The sequence below is a fragment of the Crocodylus siamensis genome, chromosome 2 (assembly GCF_052110815.1).
Source record: "Crocodylus siamensis isolate JL-2025a chromosome 2, ASM5211081v1, whole genome shotgun sequence".
Taxonomy (NCBI): domain Eukaryota; kingdom Metazoa; phylum Chordata; order Crocodylia; family Crocodylidae; genus Crocodylus; species Crocodylus siamensis.
Window position 1 is genome coordinate 96,144,762 of NC_143396.1, and position 19,271 is coordinate 96,164,032.

General features: G+C 42.4%; 1 protein-coding gene across 6 annotated transcripts in view; it reads left to right on the forward strand.

The window, feature by feature from the left end:
- The window catches only part of TRIM2 (tripartite motif containing 2), a 146,102-nt gene that overhangs the window by 119,890 nt on the left and 6,941 nt on the right, over positions 1-19,271 (forward strand). For 5 of the 6 annotated variants that reach the window (XM_090036429.1, XM_090036426.1, XM_090036427.1 and 2 more), the window contains exons 9-11: positions 12,643-12,823; positions 14,776-14,846; positions 18,625-18,765. In XM_090036429.1, the coding sequence (XP_089892555.1) occupies positions 12,643-12,823; positions 14,776-14,846; positions 18,625-18,765 (393 nt within the window). The remainder of the gene's footprint in view (positions 1-12,642; positions 12,824-14,775; positions 14,847-18,624; positions 18,766-19,271) is intronic. The other variant, XM_090036431.1, reaches the window with a different exon arrangement.

Sequence of the window (19,271 nt, forward strand, 5' to 3'; positions counted from 1 at the left end):
ACGTCTATTATCTTCATAAGATTGCCCCAGTGTTGCATTATGGGCTGCTATCTTTTGCATTGGTTGGCTTGTACCGTAGAGGGAGTTAAATTAGTCATGCTGTAATATAAGTAGGACAAAGCAAGAGAGGAGGGGTAATTTCTAATCCATGTTAGAAATGCTAAAAGCATATCTTGACCATCTTTGACACTCAGCTGTTTGTAGTAGTTGTTGTTGTAGTCCTTACCAGAACTAGCTGTGGTTCACCCACACCTAGCCTGATAAGCAGGTATTGAAGTTTGACATGACCAAGAAAATCCTTGGTGGCTTGTGTATTTAATTGATTAAGAAGAATCTTATTTCTTTGTAATCTTTTCTTCTAAGTGAAATGAACATGGGCTTGTTTGTATTATGGAGGGTATACCAATGTGGCTGTGCCATTGCAGCTAGATCAGCAGTGCCCTCAACTGGAGATGAGGCGTGTGTCAGCTGATGGGATTTTTATGCTGCCATATACCACCTCTCTGAATGACATTAGCTAACCTAGCAGAAGCCCTATTCTAGTTAGCAGAGTTACACCCAGACTGGGGATTTTGATGGCTTAGCTGTTTCTCTTGGTAGGTATGTGTGTATGTGGTCTTTCCTAGGTGACAGCTATGCTGGTAAAACTTTGTTGGACAGACCCATCCTGTGTGTTGTTATCCTTTCAACATTCTTACCACAGGTATAAGAGCCTACTATTAGTATCAGGAAGAAGCGTCCTCTTTTAGCTTACGCAAGAGAGATGTTTTTAGTACCAGTTTCCTATGTGTGTGTTTTATGTAGGACCTGTTTTTGCAAAAATTACTTGCATTTACTTTCTTAGATAGGTGAGTAGAGAGCACCTCACATCATCAAGGATTAGCTTTGGGGTAGAGGAGGGTCAGGCAGAGACACTATGGGTCAAACTACAAGGGGCGCATGGGGAAGGGGCCTTATGGTGGGCATCTACTACAGACCACCCAACCAGAGGGAAGAGCTGGACCAGGACTTCTCCAGTCAGCTTATGGAGGCGGTTAGGTCAAGGGATGTTATTGTCATGGGTGACCTAAACTACCCAGACATTTGGTGGGAGGAGCAAACAGCCAGGTCTGACCGCTCGCGTAGGCTAAAAGACCTTCACCTTATCCAGGAAGTGTACAGCCCCACTAGGGGTAATGCCTTGCTGGACCTGGTCCTAGCCATGGGGGATGACCTGGTGAGGGGACTGCAGGTTCTTGACCACCTGGGCAATAGCGATCATCACCTGCTGGATTCACTGTCCAACACAGGGTGTCAAGGGCTTACACCAAGGCTAATGCCCTTGACTTCAGAAGGGCCAACTTCAATGAGCTTAGGAGACTATTGGAGGAGGCGCTGAGGGCCCAGAAGGTAGAGAAGATGGGAGTCCATGAGGGATGGTCATACCTTAAGGGAAATCCTCCAGGCCCAAAGGATAATAGTCCCTGAAAGAAGCAAGGGGGCTAAGAGTGCTCAGAAACCCCCTTGGCTCAGCAAAGGTATTCAGCAATGCCTGAGGACTAAAAGGGAGGCATACAACCAGTGGAAGGGAGGAGCTATCACCAAGGAGGAGTACTCCTCCTAGGCCCGTGAGTGTAGAAGGGCTATTAGGAAGGCCAAGGCAGAGGTGGAACTCAGGCTAGTGTCCAGGATTAAGGACAACAAAAAGTCCTTTTTCAAGTACTTTGGAAGCAAGAAGAGGGCACCAGGCAATATAGGGCCCCTGCAAGACACAAACAGTAATCTTGTGGCTACACCAGACAAGAAAGCTGATATGTTTAACAGTTTATTTGCTTCTGTTTTCTTGAACAGGTACTGGGACATCTAACCTACCAGAGGTAGGGACAATCTCGGGGATAGCTCTGTCAGGCCTTCAGTCAGCACAGATATAGTTAGGGATCTTCTGAAAGAGCTAGACATTTTTAAATCTGCAGGTCCAGATGCCCTCCACCGAAGGGTGTTGAGGGAGCTGGCAGGGGTCATCGCGGAGCCTTTGGACTGGCTGTATGAGCATTCATGGTCATCTGGCCAGGTGCCAGGGGATTGGAAACTGACTAATGTGGTCCTAATTTTCAACAAAGGGAGGAGGGAGGACCCAGGTAACTATAGGCCTGTAAGCCTCACCTCGGTGCTTGGGAAGATCTTGGAGAGAATCATCAAGGAGCACGTCTGTGGAGAGCCAGCAGGGGAGATCATGCTCAGGGGCAATCAGCATGGTTTCACCAAAGGCAGGTTCTGCCTGACCAACCTGGTTGCCTTTTATGACCACGTGACTAAATCCTTGGATGATGGTGTCACCGTGGACATAGTCTTTCTAGTCTTTAAGAAAGCCTTTGACACGGTCTCTCACCCCATCCTCATCAATAAATTAAGCAACTGTGGCATTGATGCCTACACAGTTGGATGGGTAAAAAATTGGCTGATGGGGCGCACCCAGAGAGTAGTGGCAGACGGGTTGTACTCACCCTGGTGTTATGTGAGCAGTGGGGTACCCCAGGGCTCAGTCCTCAGGCCCGCACTGTTTAACATCTTCATCAGCAACTTGGACGAGGGGGTGGAAAGCACGCTGTCCAAGTTTGCTGATGACACTAAGATGTGGGGCGAGAGGGACATACTTGAAGGGAGAGAGAGGCTGCAAATAGATTTAGACAGACTACAAAAGTTGGTAGATGAGAATACGATGGGGTTCAACGTAGACAAATGGGGTTCAACGCAGAGTTCTGTACCTTGGGAGAAGGAATCTACAGCATACATACAGGCTGGTGAGTTCCCCTCTTGAAAGCACAGAGGTGGAATGGGATCTTGGAGTCATTATTGACTCCAAGATGAACTTGAGCCGCCAATGCCAGACCACAGCCAGCAAGGCCAGCCATACTTTGTCATACATCCAAAGATGCATCTCAAGCCAGTCCAGAGAGGTGATACTCCCCCTCTACACGACTTTGGTCAGGCTGCAGTTGGAGTACTGCATCTAGTACTGGGCGCCGCACTTCAAGAGGGATGTGGCCAACCTGGAGAGGGTTCAGAGGAGGGCCACCCGCTTGGTGAGAGAGCAGCAGGACAGGACCTACAAGGAGAGACTGAGGGACCTGAACCTGTTCAGCCTTAGCAAGAGGAGGCTGAGGGGGCACCTGGTGGCTGCCTACAAACTCATCAGGGGAGATCAACAGCAAATAGGTAGAGCCCTTTTCTCCCCAGCGCCACCTGGGATGACAAGGAACAATGATAATAAACTGATGGAGAACAGGTTTAGATTAGAGATCAAAAGGCAATTTTTTACAGTTAGGGTGGCCAAAATCTGGAACCAACTTCCCAGGGAAGTTGTCCTCACCCCTACCTTGGGCAAATTCAAGAGGAGGTTGGATGATCACCTGTCTGGGATCTTGTGAACCTAGCATTCATTCCTGCCTGTGGCAGGGGGTCAGGTTAGATGATCTGTTCAGGCCCCTCCTGACCCTAACTACTATGAAACTATGAGTAGCATCCCCATTCTTTGGTTTCAATTTCCTTCCTCCCTCCTCCGCCCCGTGCTACCCCAGGCACCATCATTTAAAGTGCCACCTCCGTCAACTTCACTAGTTCAGTGAGTGTTAAAGGTTAAGTGCCTCTGTAAAACTTCTAATTCAAGTTACCATGGGTCAATTACATATATTACCATCATACTCTAAGTTAGGGGTGGCCAGTCTGTAGCACACATGATACAAGTGGCACAAGCAACTGCTATGTGGCACGTGAGTCACAGGTTCTCAGTAAAGGTTGCAGAGCAGGGCCAGGATGCTGGTGCAAGTGGAAGTGTCAGGTAATATCTCCAAAAACCAGGTTAGCCCTTCCCTGGCCCTGCAGCCACCATTAAATTCAGGGCTTTGGATCCTGTTCACCATATAAAAAGGTGGTAGTTGCGGAGCTGGGTTAACCTGACTTTTGGCAGTAACACGTCTCTTCCAGCATCCCAGGGCTCAAACTCATTCATGTCTCTAGAGATGGAGATCAGAGTGGCACTTGGGGCACAGGTAGGGCTTAATTTGTGGCTTGCCTGCCAAAAGGTTGGCTTCTACTGCCTTAAACCCTAGCTTAGACAAGATGCTATTGATTTCAAGGGGTAATTCAAGAATTTAGTACTCATAAGTACTGGTGGCGAAATTTGACCCATAGTAAATCACAGGGACTTTTCTTTATGGAGCGTACTTTACATCTTAAAATGATGTCTTAATCTTAAAAAAAAATTATGGTGACAACTTAACAACTGCCAAGTTCAGTAGATCTGTAAAAAGAAGCATTTTATCAGCACAGAAAATGCAACACACTAGAAAATTTGTTAGGTTTGAGATAGTAATAATCCCCTCTGGAGTGATGAATCTCTTGTGTTTATATCTTGAATTGCTATTAAATAAGAGGACAGAGTAAAAAAGTAAGTTACCACTCCAGAAAAACAGCCAGCTTACCCCTGATGCCCATTATCCTGCAGTGCATGAGTTAGGTAAAATTAAAAGCAATGTCTCTGACTATGTCTATGACTGATCCCACTGGAAGAGATAGTAATATACTCTTTAGTGAAACAAATGACCTCCTGAGAAGCTACCTCCCATTACTTCCAGAGTTCAACTTTAGTAATTCATTCCATAGTGGCATTCCATGGTAGTAAATGACCCTAAAATGTCTTTCAGTTGGTCATGGAAAGAACAAGGAAATGCCCCTTTTGGCATTCATTTCCATTCTGTAGTAGACACGAGACTTTCATTATAACCCTTTCAACAATTTAGTCCAGTAACTTGGGAACTCATGTAACCATAGGATATAGGCAGTTCTGTCTCCTGCCTTTTCTTCTTATACCTGATAATAAGTTATAATATTGTAACAGATTATAATATTGTAACAGATCTGGTAAAAAAAAAAAATACAAAAAACCCAGTATAGAGTATCTTGTGTGTCTACACAAAATATGAGCTATTTCCTGTATAAAAATAAAATAGCTTCCAAAATGTGCAGCTAGTAAAGAGATGCCTCATGTAAGGTAGGCTGTTCCACTGATGGTCATGAATAAAATAAAATATACTGGCATAAAAAAAGGTGCAAGTGAGCTCAGAATCAAAACGCTCTAAGTAACTTGTACATTTTATACATAATTAAAATCTCTAATGTAAACTGACTTCATTTGGAGCTATGTGTTTCAATGCCATTTTCTTTACTTCTCCCAAGCTGCACATAAATTAAGAAACTTGGATGGTTGGTGGCTCAGTAGCTAACCAGAAAAGAGCTCTGGGGGTCTTGGGTACCAGCATCCTGTGCAGTGTCTGCTGCCAGGAGACAGACAAATATTGAAAATGTCAATATTAAGGTGGTTCACAGGACACAGAGACCAGCTTTGTTTTAATTGAGTGTGTGTTTTTGTTGGACTCCAGGAGCTATGGAAAGGAACAAGTTTGCCATGGCTTTTTTACCAGTAGAAGTCAGTAGATCAAACTTTATGGGACTAGTGACTAGACTTGTTACATGGGAGAGGAAAACTTTAATTTGTAATATGAATGTTTTTGTTATATATTGACATAATGTGTGAGAGAAACATCCACAACAGTTTATGTAAACATTTTATATGTAAAAGGTAGATAAAGTATTGTGCCAGAAGCACAGATTTACAGGAGCTGGGTTTTATTCCTAGCTCTGCTTAACTTACTTTGGGAATGTGATCAAATCACAATTTCTAGTGCAGCCGTTTTTCCATCTACAAAATGGCAACAATACTTACAGAGGCTTTGTGAGGCTGAATTCAACAGCTTCTGCAAAACACTCTGAGACTTTTGGAAAAATGAGTAAAGTATGAATGACACTTCCATTTGAAGAATCAGGGGCATGAGATACTTGCATCTTTTCTGATGCTAGGAGATTAGTAGGTGTGTACCATCACAGTTTTTTTCTTGTTCTTTTTTTGCTATCATTTTTATAGTCTTTTTTTTTTCTTCTTCCATGCCATCTCCCTTTTCACCACTTTAACAGTCATGAGAGCCATGAAGCCAGTTGTCCAGGGGCCATGCCTGGACATATGCATAATTTTCTAGAGTACTTGGCTGACTCATAGCAAACTTCTCTGCCAAGGAGAAGTGTGTTAGCTTCCAATATGTCCAGTTACCACTGACTATAGGGGCAGAGTCTATAGTTTTCTCAAAGTTTGAAACGTGAATATTATATAACATTTAATTTAGCAAAATACTATTGTGACACTATACCTAATCCAGAGTTTCTTACAAGGGGAGACAGCATTATTTAACAGAGTGTTTCGGATTTAGGAACTTGTCTTCTGCTGTACTGGGTCACTCCATGCAAGTGACCCCATCTCTTGGTTCTTCATTTTCCTTATCCATATTTTCCTTACAGGATCGTAGAAAACTGAGGCTGGAAGCGACCTTACAAGGTCATCTACTCCAGCCACCTGCTCAAAGCAGGATCACCTGACTAACCCATTCCAGCCAAGGGTCTGTCCAACCTGGTCTTGAAAATTTCTAGGGATGGAGATTCCACAATTTCTCTAGGAAGCCTGTTTCAATGTTTGCCTGGCTTCATAGTCAGAAAATTTCTCCTAGGGCACATCTTCATGTACAATTAATTTGAAGCCATATTGCACTGGAGTTTATTGCTCCTGGGTGTGCTGTTTAAACGTGTGCCTGGGACCACAGCATGCTGAGCCAGGTCGGATCAGCCCCAGCTGGCAGGGGCCCAGGGGAGCTAAACCTTTAGATCAGGAAGCCCAGGACTGCTCTGACCTAGCTCAGGGTACTGCAGAAGGGCTGGCTAGGGCATGAGGGTGCTCCAGTGCAGGGCTAGCCAGCAGGCAGCCCCTGCACTGAAGCACTCTCCTGCCCAAGCTTAGCCAAGTCAGCATCTACACATATATTGCTGCCCATGAAAAAAACTCTGAGTTTATTAGTTTCCTGTGGCCTAATAGGGCCACATGTTTAAAATGTTACTGCAGATCTAATTAGGCAACTGCAGTAAATGTCTCATTTAGACACACCCTTAATTGCCAACCTAAATTTCCCCTGGTGCAAAGCGAGGCCATTGCTCCTATTGCAATCTTGTACAGCCACAGAGAAAAGCCCATCTTGATCCTCTTTATAATCCCCTTTCAGGTATTTGAATGCTGTTATCAAATCCCTCTTCAGTCTTCCCTTCTACACACTAAATAACTCTTTCAGCCTTTCCTCATAAGTCCTGTTTCCTAGGCCCCTAATCATGCCAATGTGTCCTCATCCTTTCTTCTCCTCAGCTTATCACTGAGCAAAGATCTTTGATAATACATTCTATTAAGAGGTGTAATCAGGTATTAACAGAGAGAAAGCAAGCAAGCAATTACATGGTGGTATGATGCTATTGACATGTACTATGGCCATATTCTGTAAAATTGCTGAAGCAAATTGTGAGTTTCTGTTGCAGCACCATGAGGTCTGTATATACTACCTCTGTATAATAAGTGATTTAGAAATGTTTGAAGGGTATTTTAGAAATTTCAGTTAATACTGGTTTTCATAACTCTTTACTCCAGACCCAAGTTTTCTATGTCTCTGAGGAGCTATTTCTTTAATTTCTAGCACTGCCGGGGTCTGAGAGATCAGTCCTTCAACCTGCCTCTGGTTTAAGACCTATTGGCCATGGCCATAGATCATAGTAATAGCCGACTGTCACGGATGGCCCCGCGAGCGGCCGTGAGCTCGCGAGCGCTCCTTTGCCGTGCCAATTAGGGTGGTCTGACACCCTCTACTCGCCCGCCACGTCTTAGATCTTATTGGTTCAGTATGGGAGGCTGCCTACTCGCACCTAACGGCGCCGCAATGGTATCACTACCGCTCCAAAGTGGGGTCCTCTCCCCCAGCCTTATGGGCAAATGCGTGCCTCCAAAACCTCCCCTTTAGCACGCCCCAAGCCTCGCAGCTGTCCCGGGGGACGTTGTCTGGTCCCCTTCCTGTTCTGCGCCCTCTCCGGGCCTCGCCCTCTCTGGGGCCTATACCGCGCTCACCGCGCCGCGCCCTCTCCGGGCCTCGCCCTCTCTGGGGCCTGTACCGCGCTCACCGCGCCGCGCCCTCTCCGGGCCTCGCCCTCTCTGGGGCCTGTGTACCGCGCTGGGGCCTCCGCACCGCGCCCTCTCCGGGCCTCGCCCTCTCTGGGGCCTGTGTACCGCGCTCTCCGTACTGCGCCCTCTCTGGGCCTCGCCCTCTCTGGGGCCTGTACCGCGCTCTCCGCGCTTGGGGCTCAGGTGGCCGTAGCCGTGCCTGGCCCCCTTGACCCTTTCTTGGGTCTTTCGCCCCACTGGGCAAAGTGCCGTCCTTACGGGCCGGGGTCCAACCCCGTGCTCCGTGCCACGCCAGCACAAACCTGTACCGCGCTCTCCGCGCTGCGCGCCTCCCGCGCTTGGGGCTCAGGTGGCCGTAGCCGTGCCTGGCCCCCTTGACCCTTTCCTTGGGTCCTTTCTCGTCACCCTTCCGGGCCGGGGTCCAACCCCATGCTCTGTGCCACTCCGGCACCACCGTTGTGCCCCCCTGGCACCATGCCCCTACTGGGCACCCGGAGCCCCCAAACTGCTGGGGAGCCCCGCTGAGGCCTCCTCGCTCCCCTACAGCCTCACCCGGTCCTCCGGTGTAAACTGTAACTCAAAGTCAAGCCCTCTGGCTCCAACCTAAACCGAGGCTCCACACGCCTAACAATACCTGCAGTCAGGGTGCTCTTGTTCCCTGCATCACCGCAGCCTGTTAGTGGGGTAAGGCTGCCCCACTTGCCTCAGGCTGCTCAGCTCAGCCACAGAGCTCCTGCTCCTGCGGCAGCCAGAAGGGAACTGCTCCCTAGGCTTTGGCCTAGCTGTTTATAAGGGCCTGGCCCTGCCCCCTCCTGGCCACATGACCTGCCTGGTTACCCTAGCAACCCCCATCTGTGTTGCTCCAGGCCTCTCCTCTTCCTGGGGCATCTCCTTAGGAGCGGGGTGCGGGAGTGCCCCGCGACACCGACATATGGGGAAGGGTGGGAGGAAACATTTCATTTAGCAGATTTTCCCTTTTTTCTTTGTTTAGAAGGGAAGTGTTTGAAGCTGCCTGAAGGTTTAGCTAGAAATAATTGTGAAAAGGGAGATAGGAGGACAAAGTGAAGTGAGATGTAGAAAGATGTGTGAGCAATGAATCCAGTTTATTTTATGGTTCTGCAGGATGTACTACAGTGGGCTCCAACCTCTGGGTAACTGAAAAAAAAGCTGGTTAGGGAAGTTCTCACACATAGGTAAAAACTGAATGCCGATTGATCAAGACCCTTTACAGCAAGAAGATCTGCCAAATTAAAAAGCTAGCAAACCCAATACTGAAAGAGTTAAGTATTTACATTTTAGATACCAAGGACTAATGGTTTCAGCCAAAGGAATATCCTATGGTAGAATATTTTCTGTCAGAGTGGTGGGAGACTCTTCAAATGCATATTTGAAAGCCAAGAAGGAAACTTATAAATTAAATCCATAAGAGCATGTAAAATAAGGCACATAATGTACTTGACAACCTATTTTAACACATAATTTGCACAAATAAAGGTTTAGATCAGTCAGTACACTTACGTTTTCCCAGTGGCAGAAAAGTCAGAAAATATTTCAATTCATGGCATTAATAGCAGTGACTTGATTTCAAAATGTTCTATTTTAAATAATCAAACGTATAATTCTGAAAAACCTTCAAGAAGTACAAACTCATGAATAATATGTTGAGCCAGCCATGGTGACACCACAAACTTATTCAGTTCTGAACTGGAAGATGAGGTTTCTGGTTATAAGCACTGCAACCCCTAGATGGACGTAACTTGTGTGCTGCCTGCAAATTGTTTTTGAAATCCTGGCTCAAGAGTAAGGACTTTATTACTTTACTCCATGCTGAGTGCCCATAAGCATGCAATGTGGTTTTATTCATGTTATTTTATATGACGTAATAAAGGGCAGAGGAGAGACACTGAGTCTTTTTCCATAAGAATCCTGGAAAAAATGTCTAGGAAGTGGTGGAGTGCACAAGGCGTGTTTGTCCCTGTCTTCTTAAATGGTGTGCATCTTCTGGCCATGCCTCTTGAGGTTGAAGGTAGAAATGTGCAAAAAAAAAAAAAATCATTTTGATTGGAGATCTGATCTCATTCCAATTCAAAGTGTATATAAAGATATTTCACAAAAGGAAATGGGGCCTCAGCTGTAGGGCAGCCCATCTTGTGGGGCGTGGTGGACCTTGTAAACTCTGGGATCCCTGATTTCCATGTGGTTCATGCTGTACGTTGCTGAGATGTCAAATGGACAAACTGGCTAGAACTGAACTGGTTTCCATCAGATTCTTGCCTGGGTTCTGTTGGAACATTGTCAAAATCTATCCATCTCCATGATGTTTTGATTTTGACAAATCGGTACATTCTGATGGAAAAATATTTCACTGGAATCCCAACCAGCATTTTTATATGAGCTCTGGGAGGTGTGTGGGGTGCGGGACAGGATGCTTTAATTAGCAAGCTGCGCTAATTAGAAGTGCCTAATCATCACATGTATCAGTGTCCCCGCACTGAAGAAATGGCAGCGGGGAGACATTTTTTCAGTGCAAGGGTGCTAAGTACACGTGACGATAGAGTCTGCTGGAATGTGTTTATTTCTGCACTCCAGACTTTTTTAATCAAGTCTGTTCCAACGCAGTGGATTTCCAGCATGTGGGAGCAGACTCGCTGCACATATGTAAGAGCCCCAAAGTTGCAAAATTTGGCAGTTCCATGCAAATGTCTGTGTTCCAATTTGCATATGTGAAGATCCATCATCTTATTTACAAAAATGTTAGCAAATGATATTACTACCAGAATTTCTGAATGTTTTAGTCTCTAAGGTGCCACTCTGCCCTGCCTTCTGCATGACTTCAGCTTGGCCCAGCAAACTACCTCTCCCTGGAATGAAAGGGCACTTTTACGTGTGCTCAAGCAGGCATGGTGGAGCTTTAGTTAAGTGTCATGTGTATCAGTGTCCCCCGTGCTGAAAAATGGCAGTGGGGTGCTTTGAATTAAAGCTCATCAATGAGTTTTCGTTCAAAGCGTCCTGCAACCATTTTTCAGTGCAGGGACACTGATACACGTGAAGCCAGAGTCTGCTGGAGCACATTTATTTCCGTGCTTCAGCAGACTTAATTAATTGAATCTGCTCCGACACACTGGATTTCCAGAGTGTCCACAGTTGGCTTCCTGCACATCTATAGGAGCCCAAAAGGAGCCAACACTGTGCAAGTTTCAGGAATATGAGAATAGGTGTGCTTCTTCCTGACCCAAGCATGTTAATGTCCAGATAATTCAGGATGCACTCTGAGGTTCTGTCTCAGTTTTTGTTTGGCCTGGGACACTGTGATTGGGATTCTGAAGCCTCTACATCTACCTGCTGATTTTTCTGAGCTGGCTAGGGGGAAATCTTAGATTCGTGCCTCTTTCTTGGGCATATCACACTGGTTGCTTCATGCCATTTGTCCTGTCTAGCCTGTCTTTTACAGCAACTGCAAGAATATTAACAACTCTTCTATATAGTGACCCTAACCCAGTAGTTGTGTACACCACAAATGGGACTTTTCCATAGGTCATTTAGCATTAGTTCTGTTTTGTTTTGAGAACTCTGTAGCATGTTCTCATAACCTTCAGCCTGTATAAGTGAGGTGATCCAAATCATCCTCACTGGAGGTGATGCATCTTTCTAGTGCTGCAACATCACCTCTTGCAGCTGCTAATTCTTATTGCAGCTATGCTTCACAGTCACAAGACCTGCTTACTGCATTTGAAATACATAAGTTGGAGTAAACAGTATGCCTCATTCCGTGGTTCAACGATTGCTTTATCTGATACTTTTGTACCAAGATTTCCTGGCTTTTCTAACTGCTTCAGGCATAATTTCATCTTTTTAATTGTGTGAATAGTGTAATTTCATAAAGTTTCATGACAGGACATTAGAAGCTAACTTTGACTTTATTGGGATTTCTTTCATGGGTTCTCAAATACTCCTTGCTGTTATACAAATGCTTTATTCCCTATCTCGGCCAGCTCGACTCTGCTCTTCTCTTCCTCTTAAAGGTAATTGGCAATAGGAGGAAGAGAGCTCTATTTGGCCACATTTTAGCTGGTGTCACAACAGGCATCCTAAAGAGGAAGAATTTCTTTCTACCTTCCTTCCATCCCCATAGACATAGAAGGGGCTGGCTGTAGTCTGATCCACAGCTGTTTGTATTATTGTCAAAACATCCAATTGCCTCCAAAATACAAAATTCTGACATTTTTCCAATTTACAAGTTATGTTCTTGGCTTCCATAACTGCTGAAGTGCTTCAGCACAGCATGAATTTAGCATATGCAGGATTAAAACTGGCACCTTAATGCTTTAATGCTAATAGATTTCCATGTTAGAAAGGATACATTTCAGCAAGTTTTTCTTCTCAAATGGTGAAAAAAATGGAGTGAAAATATTTGTATTGTCTTATAGCAGCAGTTAATATGTTGGTTTAGTTTTAGATTTTAAAAAATGTGGCTTTGATATGTTTGACTATTACAGGAGGTCTCTGTATTATATTGGCCTATTTTTATGATACAATTTTTAATGATGTTCATTTTGTTCTGGCAGGCAAAAATTGGGTCTGGAAAGCTCATGGGACCAAAAGGTGTTTCTGTTGATCGCAATGGGCACATCATTGTAGTGGACAACAAAGCATGTTGTGTGTTCATCTTCCAGCCGAATGGGAAAATAGTCACTAGATTTGGTAGCCGAGGAAATGGGGACAAGCAGTTTGCAGGTACACTTGATGGTAATATGTAAATCCCCTTTTCTTGCCTCCAGTGCTCACATTTGCATGATGGTTGAGCATGTTGAAGATGCAATATCCTAATAATTCTTTTGTTGCTTAAAAAAATGATGAATACAAGCCAAAGTATGATCTTCAGCTTCTCGCCAGAAACCCCAGGAAAGGAAGGGTCTTTGAGCCTTTTTATCTTAAAACTGGAAATTGTCCAGAAATTCATGATGCTAATTTTCTTGGTGCTACATTAAGCAAATTTCACATTCTTCATAGTCCACTCTTCCAGAATGCAAATTCATCTCTGAAAGACAGCTTTGAAATATTGTTTTTACTGCTTTTTGGGTTCCTATTAAAACAAAATGTTACTGCTTACTCTGTAGTTACTTTAATCAATCAGGAATATTGGAACATCTGTTCTTAGCTAGTAATTGTAACCGGTTTTTATAAGTCCCCTCCCTTTGCCTGGAAATGTTTCAGACTGGTGACCCAGGGAGGGTGGATCTGAAAAGGTCATTTATAAATGCTTCAAAATGTCTGCACTCAACTATTAATGATAATTAACACCTCAACAGCCCTTTATATCTTTAAAGGATCGTACAAACATTAGCTAATCCTCCACCTACATAGCTGCATAAATAATATTTTGCAGCTTTGAAAACAAGCACAGAGTTTTTAAATGCAAAATTAGTCATGCATGGTTATAGAAGTAGAAATGGCTGCTATTGAGAAACTACCAATACCATGTCAAGCTGGCATTTGCACATGCTGTTATCCAGTTTGCACATGTAATCATGTTATGCTTTTGTGCATTCCTTTCTTTTTAATATTGAAACTAAGATTCCACATAACTTGTCCAAGTCCTTTTGAAGGTATTCAGACATTTAGACATCGCTGTCAGTTAGTCTTCAGTGAAGAAGAGTGTATGGAACAGGAGGAATAGGCCCTTACACTACATGCTGTTCCAATCTGTTCCAGGTCGGCGTCTCTAACAGATCAGGTAGCTGAACATGCTCTAGTTTTATTACATTAGGGACTCTTAACAGTGCCATATGGTACACTATAATTGTGCATATTATATTTGCTTTGGCTCTAGTTCTGCCAAGAGTTAATTGTTACCAAAGCTTTCTGGGTACAGTATTTTCCTTTCTTTTTAAAACTCATAGGATTAAGTTGCTGAGTTCAGCCAAGAAAAAAGTTGCAATAATTCATCCGATTGATTTAGCTCTTCTTTGTGCTGAATATCACAACTTCCTGGATTCAGTCACTATTTGAGTTTGAGTGTACATAGTTTCACCTTTTTTGCTCAATGAATTGATCACAAATACTGAAACTATGAATTCTGTGTCAATTTCTTTAGGTAGCATATATGGCACTTCTAGTTGAAGTATCTGTGTTTTGAAATTTAAGGTTTGGTTTTTTCCAGAACTTGCATGTGCAGCTTTGATATACAGAGCCAAGTTTTTCTAATAAAGAGCTTTTTCTAATTATATTAATTCACTCATAACAACATATTTGTTTTAGAATTTGAATTCCTGAATGTTTATGAAAAATGAACACAATGTATGTGAATAGGTGTGATTTAATTTAAAACTGCAAAATTGTTTAGAAAAGCTTTTGTTTAGAAAAACCTGCTCTGAGCTCAAGTACCGTGCCATGCTAATTAAAGGCTATAATGCCTATAAAATAATTGGTTTGTAGTAAGTGAAAAAACAAGCTTTATTATAGATAAATCTATGATATGAGTTGTAGGAGGACAGTGAATTTGCCCATTAAAAATAGTGCTATGTTACTTGAAAAACAGAGGTGAAATAATTCTTAATTCTGAAGTGTTGTTCTCATTGAAGAATTATTGCTCAGAAACTAACTTTGAAAATCTTAAGGATAGATGAGATTTTCATCATTTCTTAAATCATTAAGTAAAAATACTGGTTTGTTTATTTTTTTCCTTTTCTGCATTGCAGGTCCTCATTTTGCTGCTGTAAATAGTAACAATGAAATTATTGTTACGGATTTCCATAATCATTCCGTCAAGGTACTGTTAATTAATACCACTTTGCTATTCTGGCAGTTTTATTTAGCTTTTATTTTAACATCTTATTTTCTTGAGGAAAATTAAATCTCATTGAAGCAACAACTTCAAGTTTTATACTGTATAATCAAATTTACAAGCTTTGATAAGAAAAAAGACTTAATAAAGGAACGGACATTCTGAGATCTTAACTGTTGCATTTAAGTAATTTCTTAAGGCAGGAATAATTGATTGTCTTGATTTGGGGACACTTTTTCCTAATTAAATAATAAAGCTTAAGTGAAAGTTATGAAGTGAAGTGATAGCAAGTATAATGAGTTTATGCTATTTAGCTTTTGGCCAAATTGTGTCTTTTATAGTGCATCCTGACATCATGACAGGAAAGGCTTCTATTTCCCTTAGATAGTTTCAAGAAAAGCTTCCATCATTTCTAGCCTAAAAATAGTATAGCAAAGCAGAATGAATGGAGATCACATGTTAAATGTCCAATTATATTCTCATAGATTTGTATCTTAAATGTCATAGGAGCCATTCCTGTCCATCTAGGCTTAATGCCTGCATAACCCCGCCCATAACATTTTAACCACACGTTCCTGGATTTGGCAAAACCAGTCATTTTCTTGATGATGTCTGTTGTATGCAAGTAAAGTCCTGGGTCATGACTAGTTAAAAAGTCATATGACTACCAGTACATTTTTGTTGTTGTCTGATTAATAATGCAGAGAGCAGTATATTATACTGTTTATTTCACTTGAAGTCTTATGTGCTTACTGTCACATGAATGATAAAATGTCCACTAGTATCTTTATCCTTGTGCTGAATCATCTAGCTTTTTTATACTTTTGGAGTTAGGGAGGAAATAGCTCATGTTATGTGGTTTGGATTAGAGCAAAGAAAGCAACACCACTGCAGGAGCCATAAAGCAGATTGTTTACATGAGTTAGTAGCAGAAGTTGTCTGACTTGATAAATTATACCTTGACCAGTAGGGCTCACTGCAGCAATGTGAATGACTTTTGAGCGCTCCTGAAACTAAAACAGCTTACAAGACACAAATAAAGTCAAAGGAGGTATAAGAAATGTGGCCTCAAATAAATTTAAAATCTACACGTTACTTTCTAATAAGATTAAACAGTTTCTCTCTGATCCTACTGTGACTCAGTAGATAACATTATTGTTTGTTTCACCCAACTAGTATTTGAACTGAATAAAAAAGCCTTTTCTTGTATTTCTATTATTTTCTATTCTTATTTTTGTGGTGTTCTACTCTGAAGTCAGTGTATGTAATTGCTGGCAAATTGGACAGTTTTTTGTACCTTGTGAAGATATTTGTTATTTTCTTCTTAGAAGGTGAAGCAGAGCACAATCCCCAAAATATTACCTTTAGTACTTAAAATCCTCCAGTACCCCCAAAACATTTCCATATCACATCAAGCTTAAATGAAATATAATCCCTGATGATAATTGCCACCATTTCCCTTCAGGGATCTCTGTTTTCTTTCGTCTTCTTCTCCCATGGCAACCCATTCAAGCCGGACTCCTGCCTCTCAGTGATAATTTACTTTTCTACCATGGAAATAGATAAGCATGTCTCTGCTTTTTCTTGTTACCATGTTCCTTTTTTACTTTAGGGACCACCCTACAATTTATTTGATTCAAACATTTGTCTCCTTTCCTGAAGATCTGCTGGCAACACATCTGCCAGTGTAGCCCAGTATAAGTCTCTTATCTTGAATTGTTTTTCTCCTTTTTATTTCTGGCTCCCTGTACTAGCAAATCATTATGGCTTATGACTGGTCTTCTCTTGCCCAGACAGGTTACCTAGAGTCCCCAGTAATGCTATGAAAATACAGAACCACATTGTTTGGTGTCTGCACTCTTTCTTTGTTGCTGCTTTGTCACAGGAGTGTGGAACATGCCCATGCTGTTAAATGATGGAGCCAATTAGCCTATGTCCCCCTGCACCACCACAACACTGTGTGGATGTGGCTACGCTGCTTCTGGTTTAGAAGACAGCCCACCCAGAGTAGTGTGGCCTGTTTGAGAGCATGGTAGGTTTAGAGTGCAAACAAGACTTGAAGGCATCATTTCCACTTAACAGCACAATCATGTTTCACACTTCTCCCCTAATTCGTCTGTGAGATGCATTCTCAAGTAGAGCTACATTCTTAGGGTTACTGTACATCCTATTTTTTACTGGGACAATCCTGTTTTAGACACCTGTCCTGGGTGTTTTGTTCGTTTCTTCAAATGAACACTTTTTCCCATTTGCAGAAACCTCCCACTGGACAATAGCACTCATTTAAAGGAACTAACAAAGCATCTGGGACAGCTGTCTTACTGCCCTGCTCACCCATGTGATTTGCTCCAGGCACCTCTTCTGCCCTGCTTTCCTTTGAGACTGGGGCCTGGAAAAAGCTGAGCATAGTTCAGAGTGGAAAGGAGGGAAAGCCAGTCACTCATTGGGATTCAAGAAATACAGTCACCATAGGCATTCTGTGCCTCCAGAAAAATTTCTCTTAAAAATTTACCAAATCTTGTAACTTCAATGCAACCTCTTTCTTGTACCATTCACTTTGGAGACATGTTTCTTACATGGGAGCTCCTGCAAATACCTAGGTCTTGAGTCAGAACAGCAATTTTACAGGTTGGTCCAAGACAAGTCACATTTTTTGGCTATGAAAAATGATTTCTCCTCTTTCTTAGTCCTGTCTGAAACACAGGCTAAGCATGCTTTCCCTCACTACATCAGGATTAGTGATAGAGCCTTTCCAGCTCTCTGTTTCCTGGATAATTTTTTAGAAACTATTTATGCATCTTCAGTACAGTTGCTGTATTACCCATAGAGAGGGTACAATTTCCTGTTGTTCCCAGGCCTACCTAGCTCTGATGGTTAATGAAAGGTTGGCTTAGTCAATTGCTTCCAGAACTGACTAGGAGTGCAAGCCAGGTATAGCCTTTGTGCTCCCCATTTCCTATGTCACTAAGCACAAAGGTGACAAAAGGCATCATCTTTCCTGACATTCTGTACCCATGCTGCAATTAGCACAGCACTGATTGGGACTCAGATGAGCTAGAAGCCACTTTGCATGTTGGATACTTTTCTGATTGCAAAATGAGCTCCTTGTATACAGGTTAGACTGTATAACTCAATGTGTGGAAAAAGAAAAAAAACACCTCTTCTATATGGGTGAGTCTTATTCTTAAACCCACATTTTCAGAACTTTGAGATGGTTTAGGTTGTGTGTGATTCCTGGAATAGAGCACTTTTTTTCTTTTAATTAACTCATTCTTCCTCTCCCTCCCTGTTCAGGGTGTAGTTTTAGTTTGGTGATCTGAGTGAATCCCGACAGATTTTTGTTCTTTTGTTCTTCATTCCTATTTCACCTGTCATCCACATCCCCAAAATTAAATGTTAAGCATTTGAGTATGATGACATGTAAATACACTGACTGTTTCACGTACTGTTCTAGGAAGGCATACCTCCAGCTTTATAACATGTACCTTACTGTTTCTCTCAGCAAAGTAAACACACTTTTACATTATTAAAAGCAGAGAAAAGGAAATAAGAAACCAAAATACCTAGGTCAAGAGTGTTCAGAAGAGCAAGGCTTATTAAGAAGGAAGGAGACTCTTGGATGCATTTAATTCTGACTCTTCTGCTTTGCTTGCATAGTTGCCCCCAGTAATGCCAGTAGCAGTGAACTCTACAGATTAGTAGAGGTTTAGATAATGTTTGAACTAATCCTTTATTCACTCTCTATTTTTTTAAATTAATGTAGGTATTTAACCAAGAAGGAGAATTCATATTGAAGTTTGGATCTAATGGAGAAGGAAATGGCCAGTTTAATGCTCCAACAGGAGTAGCTGTAGATTCTAATGGAAATATTATTGTAGCAGACTGGGGAAACAGTCGAATACAGGTAGAGAATTTTTAAAAAATAAATGTATGTAGGTATATACGTGTATATATAGCTTAAAAAATTAAATAATATGAGAAGTACTGGATTGACATTCCTGGAAATTCAAGTCTTCTGCTTTTCCACAAAAGAGGAGAATTAGCCAAGACAGGCTTTCTAATACAATCTTTACCATTCTTCAATGCTGACCGTCACTTCTAAGAGTAGAAGGGCTAATAGCTTCCATGTTCTTTCAGTTCTCAGACCGTGCTATGACTACTAAAAAGGCTGATGGACTTACTATGATTAAGTTACCCATTCTCTAAAAATAGACCAGACTCATCAATTTGTTTCTCATTGGGTGCATATACTGTGGAGTTGACTAATTGCTCTACAGTAAAGCATCACAGTCTACACATGCACTGGTATTAGGGCGCAGTATATTAATTTACTTCACCACAGGATAGTAATGTCAATGACAGTACTGTCCTACAGCAGAGTAATTTACTCCACTGAAACGCATGTGTAGA